Raw genomic sequence first — 15,533 nt, 5'->3', positions numbered from 1 at the left:
CACTACTCGATCGCGGCGGGATGTCGAGTTTCTCTGTGCTTCATAGAACTAGACGTCTCCTTCGGAATGCAGATAATGACACTGCAATTATTAAATGTTTCCTGTGTTTGCAATAAATTACTGCTTTTAATATTATATTGAATTCTGCGTACACTTGCACGTTCATGGCAACGTTTGCGTCGGCATAGTGCACACTTATCTACTGTTTCTATAAATACATCGCGACCGCTGGAAACCTATCTGTATAACAAGTTAATTCGTCGACAAGGTACTTTAAAAAGATGGACTAGAAATATTTTTTAAAGGGCAATGATTGCAATTAGGAATGAGAGGCTATCAAGTGTGAATTGAGTCAAAAGTCGTGGAGAAATATTTTGTTCGAATACGCAAAGCTCATGTCACATAGGAGACACAAGTAATCGCGAAATTAATAGATTACCGGTGATCTCCTAGCGTCTTAGTTCAAACATTTTACAAGTAAGGTAAAAAATTTGAACATCAGATGTGGTAGTAAAATTTATTGTACGAATCCAACAGAGTGGCGGTTCAGAGTGTTATAACAAAACAGGTGCTCAGTGCTAATTTGGGAGGGGTTTTATACTAAGGTTTGGTCCCTCTGAAAGGGTTCTCGTCGAATTCATATCAGACGCGGGCGGTTCCGTTACTATCTGGTTATTGTTTCGATGGCTGTAGCATGCAGGATGTTTTGCCTGTTACTGTTTTTGAGTGTGTGACACTCACAGAGGTTGACGACGGCTATTTCAATCAACATAAGTTCAAACCTTGTTACAAGAATATGAAAATATTTATTATTCGTATTGGATATGGATTACTTTTTTTCAATTCAATTTCAATTCGAATTTTAAATTTAAAAGAAACATACGTTATCTCGGTAATATATGACATTCGGTTATGTTACACTAGCTAGAAAAATTTACCGAATGTCCAGTTGGACAAATTGTAAAATACAAATTAAATAATAATAAAAAAAGTGTTACACTATTCGACCCCTGTGGTGGAAATGACGATTATGCGAATATGAAAAGTAGATTCTTTTTCTTTATTGGAGATCTCATTACTTCTTTCATTTCTGGATTCATGCACGACTTACGTTCAGAACATATCAATGATATGCTATATATGTACATACTTTAAACAAAAGCAAACGGAGAAAAAGGCAACTAGCTAACTAAAGCGAAAAGATAGGAAAAGCGAAACATCTTCGAAAAAGCTGAATTTTATGTTGAATTTGAACGTCCGACGAGGACTAGGGAAATGTTTCATTGGTCAATGTATTACTAATATTCTTTATTACTTTCATTCACAAAGAACTTAAATTACAAGAACAATATGATAATGACTGAAATACCGCAGTAAAAATTAAATACTACTATGGATCCAACATTGGTTCTTATTTTAAAACATGTGCTGATTATAATTTTCGTCGTTTTTAAATAGGCAAATACGAAGATTATAATACATCTTCCACTTACAGAAACTGTTTTTAATTTCTCTAACCATCCTTATGTTTCGTTGTTCTGTGAATTTCTATACGTCATCAAAAACGGTCTTTCCGAAGTAGGACACAGAAATTTTTTAAATAGCGAAGTAAGAGCTCTACTCTTGTTCCCAACTGGTTCCAACAAATTGTTCCACAGATTATTCGCATCTTGGGAAACACAAAACGTTTCTGATTATCAACGTAACACTCATTAAATAATTATAATATTAAAGTATTAATACTTATAGCATAATATAAATATAGATAATAATTATAGTATTAAATACTATAGTTTCATCTGTTATACTCACATAGTGCATGTAGTTTTTGACTCCAATGAAAGCAATCAGCATTAAGATATGAGAGATCGGAGAGTCCATCCTCGGCAAGAGGTACTTTTGCATCTTCCAGAGTCGGTAAAACTTCTACAGTGAAGTCATTTTTATGAAATTCTGGATAATTAGCAACTTCTTCGTCAATCTTTTGCCACCTAAAAAAATGAAACAAAATGGCATATTCTTCACATGCATCTTAGAATCGATATCAAACGGTACTTGAAATTTGTTAGGGAAATACTATCGCATAAATGTGAAATAATAAAAACAAGCTGATTATGGGGCCAAATGTCACGCCGTACTGAGACAGAAGTAAAATTTCTTTGCTAGTTACCAGGATTTCGCATATTTCAGTACAAGTATGTCACATTTTGGCTTCGTAATTATATTTCCTGATCATTTGGATTATCATAGTAACTAAAAGTTCGTAGCTTTTTATAGTACAATTTTTGTTACACGTAGGAAATTATGTGGAATAATCTACTGTCAAAATTAACGATTTCCGATACATGGCATGGTAATGGAAAGCTGCAACATCTTTTCAAGATAATTAGGATAAAAACCGCATTCCTAATCGGGATAGACGCCATATTGATTTAGTAAAGGCTAGAGGTAAATTTAAACTATTTGACATTGATGGAGCATTGTCGATAATTCCTCTACGGAGAAAACGAAGGATGAAAGGAGGAGTATTTACACCATATCGATACATTTTCACGAAATTGGTCAATAGCTTCTTTGCGTTCACATAATTTCTGCGTTCACGCGTCGTTCGAGTAAGGGTCTGGTCTATTTTCGTGATAGGAGAAACGAAATGTTAGAGCTCCTGCGTAACACCAAGCTTCTGGTTGATCAGTGAAGGGACCTTGTCGTTTATTCTTACACGTAAATACGATCGGCAAACTTGCGCGGGTCGCGAGTTCTCACTAGGCGCGTCCTGCGCGTATCTCACTCACCCCACCATGGAACCGTTCCACTGACTTCCGCGCATGCTCACGAAATGTCCCAAGTGCTGAGTTTACGTTAGCCATCATGGCGACGACATTTAGCATACCCCCGAACGGAACGATCGCGGTGCGCGTATCAAATTCGTATAAACATTGTTTATGTATTAATCACTTATGGTAACAACGGACTATTGGAAATATTAATCCTCTCTAATCGAAAATTTAATGGGACGATTTTCGAGTTGCTGTTATGGATTTCAATGAGTAAGCAGATTTAACGTCTAACCTATGATTTTTCTTACAAGGATGGTTTACGTTTTCGAATGCCATAATCTTCTTCTCTACGACTTGTACGAGGTAAGCTGCGGATCTACATTCGTTCGTGTAAAAAGGAAAGCGTGATTCTTTTGTTCTCGATTTTCATCTTATTTTGACTTTAAGAATCTGTATCGAAATCTACCTGCGGTATCAGACGATTATCGATACGTTTATGGCGTTCAAGTTCAGTACTTGTTATACAGAAAAGAATCAATATCGATAACTGATACCTTTGCCTTTGATATTAATCGATAACAGATTGAAATTTGTAGGTCGGGGTCGATAGCATTGATACAGTATCGGTCACATCACTAGATATGTATTATAGAAATACGAACTCGTCGTTTGAATACGCACTCATAATATACGTTTATAAATATATTAAATATTTATTAGTGTTTTTTCATCCAAAGTTGAGCCCGTATTATCAATAAGATCTTAATGTGAATTGAATTCAAGGGTGATCAATCTATGTCGTCCTCTAATAACTCTTTTGAATAAAGTTATTCACCAGTATATAACAAGAATGAAATACGCTTAAATATAAAATAAAAATTAAGGTAATTAGGCACAAAAGCGGCTGCACCTCCGATTTTGATGACATTTAGCTATAATGTAAAACTCATCATCCAGAACAACATTATACTATAAACATTATACCATTGCTCGATTTTAGTTTCCGAGATATTTGCAAGAATTTGCTGCTAATACTACATTGAATCTTATCTATACATGCACGTCCATGGCAACGTATGCGTCTCCGTGGTGAGATCGCTTATCCGCCGTTTCTGTAAACACATCATAGCTGCTGATAACGATCTGTGTAACGGATGAACTACTGGAAAAGCGAAAATGTTTGACAAAATAAGGGACGACGGCTAATGGCCTCACGCGTTCTGCGGTTGCATTAAAATGAGCGACAGGTGAGACACTCGCCACAACTGACTACCATTGCGGTCACCGCGTGTTTTGTCAAACTTTTTCGCATTTACATTGAAAACAAAACATAATTTTCTAGCTTTATTGATGCTTTCCGTAGCAAAAATGTCTGTTCTATCGCGTGTTAGTGTTAGATTTTCTTGTAGACCTTTAATTTTTGAAATAAGTTGGGAAATCTAAGCAAAAAACAGACGCCTTCTAAGCGTCCTTTTCACTTTAATCATTATCTACACATATTTAAATGTCTCTAATACAATAACAATACATATCATTTTATTCAGGAAGGCCCACATTTTTCTTTATTTTTAAAAAAACGGAAGAAGTATTAAACAGTTCGCCCGTTATAGAGATTATTTGTAGGTCGCAGCGATGTGTTTATAGACACATAACAACAGTAGATAAGTAGTCATACCATGCTAACGCATACGTTGCCTTACAACTCAGATTCAACATAGTAGTAGCAGCAGCTTTCTCTAAATATTTCGGAAACTAAATGAGTTTACCCTCTATGGGAAAAAAGTTGAGTTTCACAACATACTTAAGTTTCATTAAAATGGGAATTGTATATATGTCCCCTTTTATGTATAATTACTAAGATTAAACATAAAGTATGATATAACAAAATTCTTGTAAGTGTTTAATCATCAAGCACAAAATATTTAAAAAGTTTCCTAAATTCGGAAATATATACAAACCTCTCAATTATTTTATAATATTCCGGTCTTTGATCCCTAAATTGTAAAGCAAACAAACATGAACATTCTATCCTGGATGATACATAGCACGGCAATGTTTCTGTTCCTTGGTGTGCAGCAACCAGTTCCTTTAAGTGAGGTGGTGGTATAAGAGCAACGAAAGTTCTTGGTAAATTGTCTCTTAATATTCTAAGAGTATTAATTAAATCTGTTTTGTGATCATTTAACATAATCCGTAGAGAAGTTACACACATGTTGGTGCAAAAATCATTACTTCCAACCATCAATGAAATTAACTGTAAAACATAAAAGTATATATTTTATTGCGTAAACGATTAAATAATAAATGAAATTATAAATTTCATTTCAAAAAAAGAAATTGTGCAATTTCATACTTGCATCTAATCTTTTTTAATTGTAATTATAATTTTTAATTATATTGCAAGTGTGTTTCTAGTGAATAAAAGGTAGTGTAATTAATTCTTGAAAATAGTTCACCAGAATTGCACAGAAATACTTCTCGAATTATAATGACAATAATTTCATTATAATCTTTATTCCTTATTAATGAACGTATAAAGGCCTTGGGTAATTTTTATTTTAATATTTGAGTCAAAATGGTAAAAGTGAATAATTTAGATTTTATGCGAATTCATGTTCTATTAATAAGTTGTTAATTTGAATGATTATATGCATATTAAAAGATCACCTGCCATATAATAAATATGTATTGTATATAATTACTTTGCCTACGAACATACGAACCTTCCAATGTTTATTTATATCTATCCTTGGGTCATCCTTCATCTTATTGACTAGATATGTCGCCATGAAAGTCATATCTTTAGACATAGCTCCACTTTCGGCGACGTTTAACTGCGCAACTGGATCAGTACTTATAGCGTCCCCAAGTGAATAACCTACTAATTTAGGATTGAACTCCTGTTTATAGGAAAATTCAATTATGAAAGAAGTACTCGCATTTATAGCGATAGCACAAATTACATGCGTAAACAATGGAAATATAAGAAATGAACAAACTTTAAGAATATTAGGGAGAGTCAGGTACTGTCGCCAAGTTCCCTGACCTCCGATACTGCCTACTATGCCTCTATCTTCGATGTTCACTTCATACGTATAAATCGAAGTAGCTCCAGCGCCGATTGTCACAGAATCTCCCATTGCGGCAATGACATCTATGTCTCCTGGTTTTAAACGATGAACTGACTCGGGAACTTTCGAAGACCTGCCGGCTAAATAAATTAAAGTAAAGACATTAGAATACATATGATCTTCAAAAGATAAGCATCAATTTTACTATTCTTAAACTACATTGGAGTGAGGGGCTTGTAATGTTACACCTTATCTGTCTTAAAAAATGATATTAATAGGACGAGACTATGAATGAATTCGAAATCACTTGACATTCTTGTAGCCACTACAAATTATGAAGAACAGCGTTCTTCACTGTAATTTCCTGCCACAGAAGTTTACCCATTGTCCTTAGGATAAATTGCAAAAATGATTGGAAATAAAAGAAATCTACGATTTAAATTGAATAATGATTTTAAAGAATAAATATGACGATATAATATTTAGAAGTAATATCATGAAGTATTTGATAATAGTAATCATAAATTTGGTTAACTACCTGTAACGTTGCAAGGAAAACGGACGTCTATTGGAACTTCCTTTTGAAATTTATTTTTATTCCGTAATTGAGACATTCGATCCTCATTTCCTGTGCCTACAAAATAGTCATTTTAAAACAATTTACAAAAATACTTCATCTGTGATGTAACGTTAAACGTGATATGTCAAAACTCCTATCAAGTAATTGCAACGAAAGATGTAAAAACTTTTACAAATGTTATCGCATGCGTTCTAAATTTTAGTTATACAGATGTATAATCTTGATACTTGTATCTTATAGTAATAAGAGCATTCTAATTGTCTAGAGTTTTAATAGCATGTGAAAACTATCGTGAACTACTGTATATTTTCAAGATTTATGCTATAAAGTAAACGCGTTCAGTGGCGAGGTATCAACTCTTCCCCCTGAACCCCGTCACTAACCTAACCAAAACCCAATTTTCATCTGAAATCACAATCAGGTTGCTGCCTCTTATACTCTTATAACAAGACTGACCAGTGTTTTAAGAACAAATGGAAATGGTATACAAACATCTTCTGATTTCACATTTACCTAACAGCTTCTCACTTTTAATACATTTCAGGACTGCTGTTTAGTTTCGTTACGAATTTCGGAATAGGTACTGTTCACAAAATTCCTCATCTCAAGAACCAGAAGAGGGTGCCACAGAATTCATAGCGTATGTTACTTGAAGATATAATCTCTACAATATTTATATGTTAAAAGAAAAATAATCCTTGCTGTGCAAGTTTATGTCTACTTTTACCGAAAAAAATTTCATCAACTTATCATCTTATCGCGAACATATATATATATATATTCACAATGAAACATTAGTCTATGAAAAATAAGATTCGCAGTATTTCAATTTTCCTCCAAAAAGCATCTCTCTAACCAAAAGAAAATGAAATTACTGCATAAAGACGTAACACGAAATAAAATAAAACAGACGTACCGAAGGAGTGCGTTAACCAATTACGATATCCACGATAGATGTAACCAAGAATCGACGTATCCAAGGCAGTTCTTTGCGACATGGTCAGCACGCATAATTCTAATACAAGGCACAGATACAGCTTCTTCATCGTAAGTTTTCTTGCACAATCAAATGGTCACTTTTAAGTTTCCACAGTGATATCTTATTTTTGTTAATTATAAAGACAAAAAGATATAAATTCTTGCGATGACTGCTGACTGCTACGCGTATTATCGAGGGCCTTGATAGCACCGCATCCAGTCTTAACCGTTGTTAGTTAGCGATCGTTAGGAACACTGTTCGTACTCGTAAAAGATTTGAAACGCTCTGATACATGATCATAATGTGAGACAAAATATATACTTTGATTCATATACTCTCATCTGAATTATTTTTCTTGCTTATGTATTTGCATTTACGTCGTCAACAAGGTCAAGAAAATTAATGAATACGGATAGGCAAAGCTTGAACAATATGATTTACATATTGTATAATGTGCATATACTGCCGATATTTCTTATTATACTTTAAATATACTATAGAAATTGTATAACAAAACAAGATCTGAAAAAACATTTTTCCCATAAAAAATGTTACAGATGTTACTTTCCTTGGCTTTTGTGCGTTAAATATGATACATTCAAGTTAAAATATCTGCTAAATTAATATAGTGTCCGATAAAAATAGGTTAATACTTTTTTGTAGAGAATGCCGAAATGGATTAACGTCCTAAAAGGCATATGATTTCATTTGAGAAAACAAAACTGACTTTTGCATTTTCTCTAAATCCCATTACCACATTTTTTAGTCCTTTAACCCTTTTGCTTCGGCAGTCCAGTCCGCCTAAGTGCTCTCCCTGCATGGAGACGCGCGCCACAAATGCGTACAGTGGCGTGATTGCTGTATAAATGTTTTTCTAGGTCTTAAATAACAACTTTGCTGAATAAAACAATAATAAAACAATCTTTGCTCCAATATGATAAGTACAATTTAAATCTTTAATATGGAAAGGCTTACAAAATTACAGGATATATGTTATATATACATTATTGACTACAGATGGCACTGGTGTATGCCTGATATATGGGGTACCGATCGTCGCGTGGTCGCCGCCTATAAGCGGCACCCGCACCCACAGGTCATCTAGCCGGCGCTGCCTATAAGCGGCACCCGTAGCGAAAGGGTTAAAATATTTAAATGAAACATGAAAATATTTAAATGAACTGAGTTCGTGGAACACTCAGTACAGATTTAATACGGAAGATGTTAGTTTCTATTTCGTTACTGGTTACTACTCACACGTTTACTCCGTTGGTTGCCTCGCCGAGAAGGATGAAATCACATGATCTTTTTTTAACGTAACTTATTTTCTAACAGGGAAACGTCGACATTAGACTCATTTATAATAGGAAAAATATAATTTTACGTTTGGCTAATCGAAAGTGTATTCTATTTGAAGTTTATTAAGGTTGGCACTCCTGATTTTCAAATTTCAAAATTTCAGTCCTATTTCAGTCGCGTAATTGCGCCAACGATGTGTAACAAATTGTTTTTATAAGATGTCTAGTTCTTCCTTTTACTAAGATTTCTGTGTTTAGATAATCCAGCCATGTTTGCAGAACACAACCCGCAGACCTCACAAAAGATATAACCTAACAAACACAAAGATGGTATCCCGCTGAGGGTAGCCACCCACATGATAATCAAACAGTTAAAAAATTCTATCAAATGTCCAAATTGGACAAATAAATAAATAAAAAAAAATGTTTGCAGAATGAAAACTAATGGAATTCTTTAGTTTAGTACGTAACTTTGAAATATCTAAAAATATTCATTAACATCTGACACATATATGTATGTAATGATAGCAATCTGTCGTAATAAAATAGTATATATATTTATAACTTAGTTAACAATAAATGATGTTCACTGAATTAATATCTAATAATTCATAATGTTTATTTATCCATGACTCAGAACATGCATTACGAATTATAATACTTGAATTTACACTCACTTTCTTCAATTGAGTCTTGTGCTCGAAGAGGGGAAGCAATAGCTCCAGGTTTTGTAGTATTAAACGAATTTAATTGGATAATTCGATAGGCAGTAACATAGTTGACAGGAATAACGTAATGTCACATCGAAGTTATTGAATTTATATCAAGTGCCGGTGATACAACGATCAAAGACATTATTCCTTCCTTTTACATTTGTAGTGGCTCTTATGGCAACATTCGTATCATCATTGATAGTCGATAACGAAACTATAAATTCAAGAAATATAATGTTTATTCGATATCCTTTCTGTTTGCGATCGTTAATCCGGTACAGTTTTACACGTTTCCTTTCCGTATAAATATAATTTTTCCTCGCAATTAGTCGACTCCGGATTACGCTAATATAATACGATCAATATAACAGTGTAAAAAGTGCTTAACAGTTTACTTGCTTAAATTTTTATCAGTGTATAATGCAAAGGAGCGAAGATAGCAGAGGAGCAAAGAATCATAAGAGCTTCCGTTAACCTGTTATTGATTAACGCTTAAGTCTCATTAGGAAATAAGTATACGTACGAAGACGCGTATTTGGTTTCCATGTAGAACGCCACAAAAATCTTTCTGTTTGCGTCGATACGTTACAGAGCATGTTACACACCGGCCTAATGATCTCACAAAACTTCCTCTCATTTATTCTGATAATTTTTATACATGATCTTATAATAATCCCATTTATGGCTTGCTGCTAGAACTAGGGTTTGGTGTAAGCGATAACACAAAGTGAGGTTCTTATCATCAGTCACTACAGGATATGGTATTACACGAAAGATAATCATTTACGTACAATAGCACTATTCGCATATACTAAATATTACAAATATAATTATTACTAAAATTTACTTATGCACGGCGCTTTTTTATGGGCTTTAAATCTGTATAGAGCAAGTACGGACACAGTATTATACTAAATACAAAGATCAAATTGGCATACCATTTGTGGTGAGATAAAAACTTATGTCTGTTTAACAAGTTAATGGAAGGAATAATGTAACATAAAAGTCATTCAATATACAAAGAGTCTGCAGCTCTGCTTTCTGCCGAAAATAGCATCCACGAGGTCTAATTTCAACGCTTAACTTTCCATTTAAATATGCTCAATATTCTCTACCTATACCATGAGTTTGCACTGCTTGTGATTTAATTACTTTACGTAATTGTATTTTAAATGTCTTTTAGAGGCTTTCATTAAATGTTTTGTTAAACTGGTTAGTTAAATTAATACAAAGTGTCTAAAATACATTTATATGTTTATTTACCGTTACAATTCCGTGTTTTCATCAAATGCAAAAATTAGGAATATTCATCAGTCTTTAATAGAATTTGTCATGTGTACACGACTAATTAATCTTATCACGGCTACAGAAAAGAGTATCCTCGTATATACAGACACTTTTATATAATTCACATTATACTTAATAAAATTTACAATTCAGATGCGATTCAGATTCAAATTCATGCAATAGCGCTCGACGCAGCTTAGACCTTCGTAACCTGAGCGTAGACGAGATCGTGCCATGACGGTGCCGCAAAAAACCATCGCTACCTACCAGGTGAACGAGCCAAAGGCACAATGACACATAATTATTCACGGTAGCTGATTGTTATTTAATCGGAGCTAGTTTTTACAAGCAAAACAAAGAACCCCGCAATCCAATTATGCATTTATGAATGCAAAGATCTCATCATTCTAAAGAATATATATCTCTATTATTAATATATATTATTATTATTACATACATAATTAATAAAATATTATTGCATTACACACAATTTGACAAAAAGATATTTTGAACAGAAGCTAATAGGCTCCCAATCGACTACAAGTTTCAATGCATGAAATTTCAAAAAAATTGTTGTTTCGATAAAATGTGACTTTATACTACAATCTTGAAATGTCCCTCAATCTTGAAACCTTCTGTAACAGCAACAGATATTTTCTTCATTAATGCTGAAAAAGTTCTCAGCTGTTGTAACATATACCAAATATTCAATGAATAGATACTACAACGATATTAAATCATTATTACAATTAAATGGATATCGTAAATATGTTATTTATTTTTAATACCTAGGATGTTCACAGTTTAAAGGTTATTCATGTTTTTGATTGAAGTGAACAATTTTGAAGTTAAGAACGTCACTGAATTGCACATAAATAATATATTATCTATACACGTTATTATACTACACATGCATATTGTATTATGGAGTTGCTACCTACTTCAGCTTATATAAATGATAAAATAGTGTTATTTGTAAATTATTCTTGATACGTTATCTTTTCCGCTCAATACCTCTTATGAAACAATTAATTACTGACATTACTAACATTATTAATTAATTAATAATGTTACGATTTTCATAACTTTCATTCAATAAGCATACAAACAACTAGTATTTAATAGTTTGGTATTTTTATATACCTCCTGGTACCCTTTTTAATGTACGTTCTAAAGTAACGTATTTCCACGAAGCTTTTATTGAACGAAATCTAAAATATCTACTCATTGTGAACCCTTTTTAAGGAAGTTCCTACGGATAACATTTCTTTCCATCACAACTCCACACAGGAATAGATATTTTTTTAAACGGACATATAAGTTCGAACAGAATTTTTCAAGAAAATTAATTGCTTATTTTGGTCTCTGATCCCTACAGATATAAAAACGCAATTTTACATTTTGTTAACATAATAACTCAGTTTATCAAGAATATTTACTGTATCTTATTATCTTTTAATGGCACTGGCTATTTATTTGCATTTGCTTAAATAATGACAGTAATGATAATACACAAACAAATAAAAACGATTTATGTAGTTACAAAATGCATTTTCTTTAATAATAGCTTGTAAGTGCAATGAAGTAAGTAGATTTGATTTCTACAAAACTGTACGAATAAGCTTAAAGTGTTTGAATACAGAAATCAATCTCCTAGCACATGATGATCCAAAACGAAAGTACTACCGCAAAACACTAATAAAAATTCAAATTATAATTTGAGTACACATAATTTGATAAACACGATCTCCACGACATTAGTGTACTATGTACTGTCATCCCACTGGATATATCCTCCAGAAGGCGCGATGGGCCACGTCAATGTTGGAAGCCTCTTTATCTCTTTTTTTTATACGTGGGGAAATCCTCATGGACACCCCGCCGCTTCCTAGGAGTAGGGTTGGACTTTGCCGACTAAAACCCTACGGTGGTCCACCTGACGCTCAAGAGAGATGCCCCGGGACCTCTTTCGAATTACTGCCGGAGCACTCTTGCGTCTTCTCCCATTCTGGGAGAGTCGTTCCTAGGTTAGTTCTGGCATTGAGAGAGACCACCCTTCTCAACGCTATCTCTTGGGCCGTGGTGCAAGTCTGACGAGATCCCAGATCCTCCTCGGCGTGTCGCCCCCTATGACCTAGGGCGACTCATGGCCGTTCTCTGACGCGGCGCCTACAATGGCGTGACTCCTTTACGAGCATTACTCCTTTAAAATAGGAGCGGATTACGAGGAACACTTGTTGCCCCTTCAGCTTCGCTTTCACAACCGACGAGGGGTCTAAACTTTCGTTAATCACTAGTCGCAGAATACGACAGGGACCTCCCACGCCGGACAAAACTCCAGCGTGTGCTGGGCCGTGTCCTCGCACTCTCCGCAGTGGTAACAGGTGTTCGTCACCTCTCTTCCGATTTTCTGCAGGTATTCCCCGAATATGCCATGTCCTACGAGCACCTGCTTCATCCGGAAGGATAGCGGAAGCCCTCCGCGGATCCACCAAGCCACCCAATTTGAGAGGACCGATCTAATGGCCCGGTGGCCACGGACCTGAACTTCGGGAGTAGGTCGGAGCGCCACTGCTCCCACACCTCTCGCCGAGCTTCTACCTGAACGTCTCGGGCCGCCATCCCGGCATGGGAGAGTCCTCGCCTGAGCCCAGGCCCCTCCGGTTTTCGTACACCCGACGGAGCGCTAGAGCCTGGAACTCGAACGGAGAAGACGCCGCCAGGACAGTCGCCGACGCATACGATATTGTCCGGTATCCCCTTACGATCCTAATGGCGGTCGTCCTATGTAGCCTCCTTGGCAAGAGCAGACTGCCACGACTTGTCATCAGATCCCCTGCCCACGCTGGAGCTCCGTACAGGACCCGAGAAAGGACAGTAGATGTTGGAAGCTGCACTATTTTTATTCATCAACAATTTACTATTTCAAAGTAATTTAATAAGTATTGGACGCAGGAGCTTTATTAACATTTGGCCCTCCAAGGTGCTGTTGTGGCATTGCACTCTTCACGCTCGCCAGTACCAAGTGCCAACTCCTGGTCCAAATCGGTCGGGCCAAGTAAATACTCGTGTCACGTCTCGTGCTCCACACGAAACGTAACGTGAGCCGTCATAAATCGCGAATAGCACGAGCCACAACTCTAGACGAAGGGAATTCCTAGGGGAATGAAATGGAACGTCTGGTCTTGGGTGTTTCCTTCTATATACGTGCTGCCATCGCTATTGTCACACGCTCAGAAACGGTAACAGGGTAGGCAGACCATCCTACATGCCACAGACATTGAAACAATAACCAGATAGTAACAGAATAGCCACGTCCGATATCCACCCGACAATAGCCCCTCCAGAGAGACCAGACGTTACTATAAGAACCCTACCAAATCAGCACCTTTTTGTTATAACACTCTGAACCGTTACTCTGTTGGATTCGCACAATAGATTTTATTATCGCATCTAAAGTCCGAATATTTTACCTTACTTGCGCAACGTTCCAACTACGACGCGAGGAGATCACCGGTGATCTATTAATTTTGTGACTTTCTGTGTCTTCTACGTGACATTAGCATGCGACAGAACGAGTGGTAGAAATGCACTTTCATTTACTGTTGCCGAGTGCTGTCTGATCTCATTTGGATTTCCGATATGCCGTTACAGATTTCAATGAGTAAACAGGTTTAATCTATAATCGATGATTTTCCTTAGGAAATGTGCAGGATAGTTTACGTCTTCGAATGTCAAAGTCTTCTTCTTTACGATTTGTACAAGGTAAGCTGCTGCTTATCTATCGTTCGTGTAAGAAACAAAGCACAATTTTTTTGTTCTCGGTTTTCATCCTATTTGAGCTTCAAAAGTCTGCAATCGAACACCCTGTATACAGTAGAGCCTTCCGCCTTTTATCGGGGCACCCATTATCCGATTAATCTAATACCGGAACAATCTATTGTCCGAGTATAATATTTTCTTAAATGAATGTCTCTTCTGTTTGGAATATGTACTGTATACATATTTTGTTAGCGTTCATATACAATGTATTCTAATGTATTCTTTCCTTTATTCGTTTTAGTGAATTCGGTTTATGAGACTTTAGTATGAAACTCTAGCTATCGAAACAAAACAAAACAAAAACTGGAAAGTTGTGTAAATGCAATAGAATTAACAAATATGCATAGTGTTGAGAAAAGCCACAATCACAGACGTTGAGTATACTGATGTAATGAACTGGTTTCCCTGTGAAACAGCAAATGAAATGGTAACGGAGAAGTGCGTTCTTATGATGCACCATACGTGGCATTCGAGAAATGGCCTCAATGACTCACGGTATAAAAAGAATGTAGCTCTTTGCAGTTAATTATGTTGGAAGAATTATGTGACTTAGTAGCCAAGAAGATCTGGAATCCGTAGGTATTAGGTCGTCCGGAAAGTTCTTTTAGCGTTCGCCGCTCGGGGCCATATCTCGTTCTGCTTAAGTAAACAAACCACCAAATCACTTTACCGTTAATCGTGTGATCACTAGTTGTCCTCTGGTAAGAGAAGAGAACAGTTCTCGACTTAGTAGAAAGTGTATCGAGTGTTTTTTGCGTGGTGAAAGATGGAAGACCGAAAGATGCATTTTCGTCACGTTGGGTTTCACGAGTGCTGCCCGAGCAGCCGTGCCAGACGGACGTGTGAAACAGTGCTTCAGTGAAAGTGCGACAAGTGGGAAAACAAAGGACTAACGACAGCGCCCATCGCCAAACGGTCGAGAATATAAAATGCAACAGCAAATACCAACGATAAAAATAACAAATAATGGCGAAACCTACTTCATAAATAAAACGACGGATTTAAT

At 35.7% G+C, this 15,533-nt stretch overlaps 2 protein-coding genes across 2 annotated transcripts in view; both read right to left on the bottom strand.

Annotated features, from left to right (window-relative positions):
- Positions 1–15,533, bottom strand: part of LOC122577073 (putative fatty acyl-CoA reductase CG5065) — a 98,212-nt gene that overhangs the window by 29,378 nt on the left and 53,301 nt on the right. The gene's annotated exons all lie outside the window — the stretch shown is intronic.
- LOC122576868 (phospholipase B1, membrane-associated-like) lies at positions 1,294–7,705 on the bottom strand. The gene is made up of 7 exons (XM_043747731.1): positions 7,345–7,705; positions 6,387–6,482; positions 5,777–5,988; positions 5,501–5,677; positions 4,736–5,031; positions 1,813–1,991; positions 1,294–1,669 (listed from the first exon to the last, which is right to left on the bottom strand). Exons 1-7 carry the CDS (start codon positions 7,472–7,474, stop codon positions 1,524–1,526), a joined length of 1,236 nt encoding a protein of 411 aa, XP_043603666.1. The 5' UTR covers positions 7,475–7,705; the 3' UTR covers positions 1,294–1,523.

Source organism: Bombus pyrosoma, linkage group LG17, assembly GCF_014825855.1.
Source record: "Bombus pyrosoma isolate SC7728 linkage group LG17, ASM1482585v1, whole genome shotgun sequence".
Classification (NCBI taxonomy): domain Eukaryota; kingdom Metazoa; phylum Arthropoda; class Insecta; order Hymenoptera; family Apidae; genus Bombus; species Bombus pyrosoma.
This window is presented reverse-complemented; position numbering and strand designations above follow the sequence as displayed.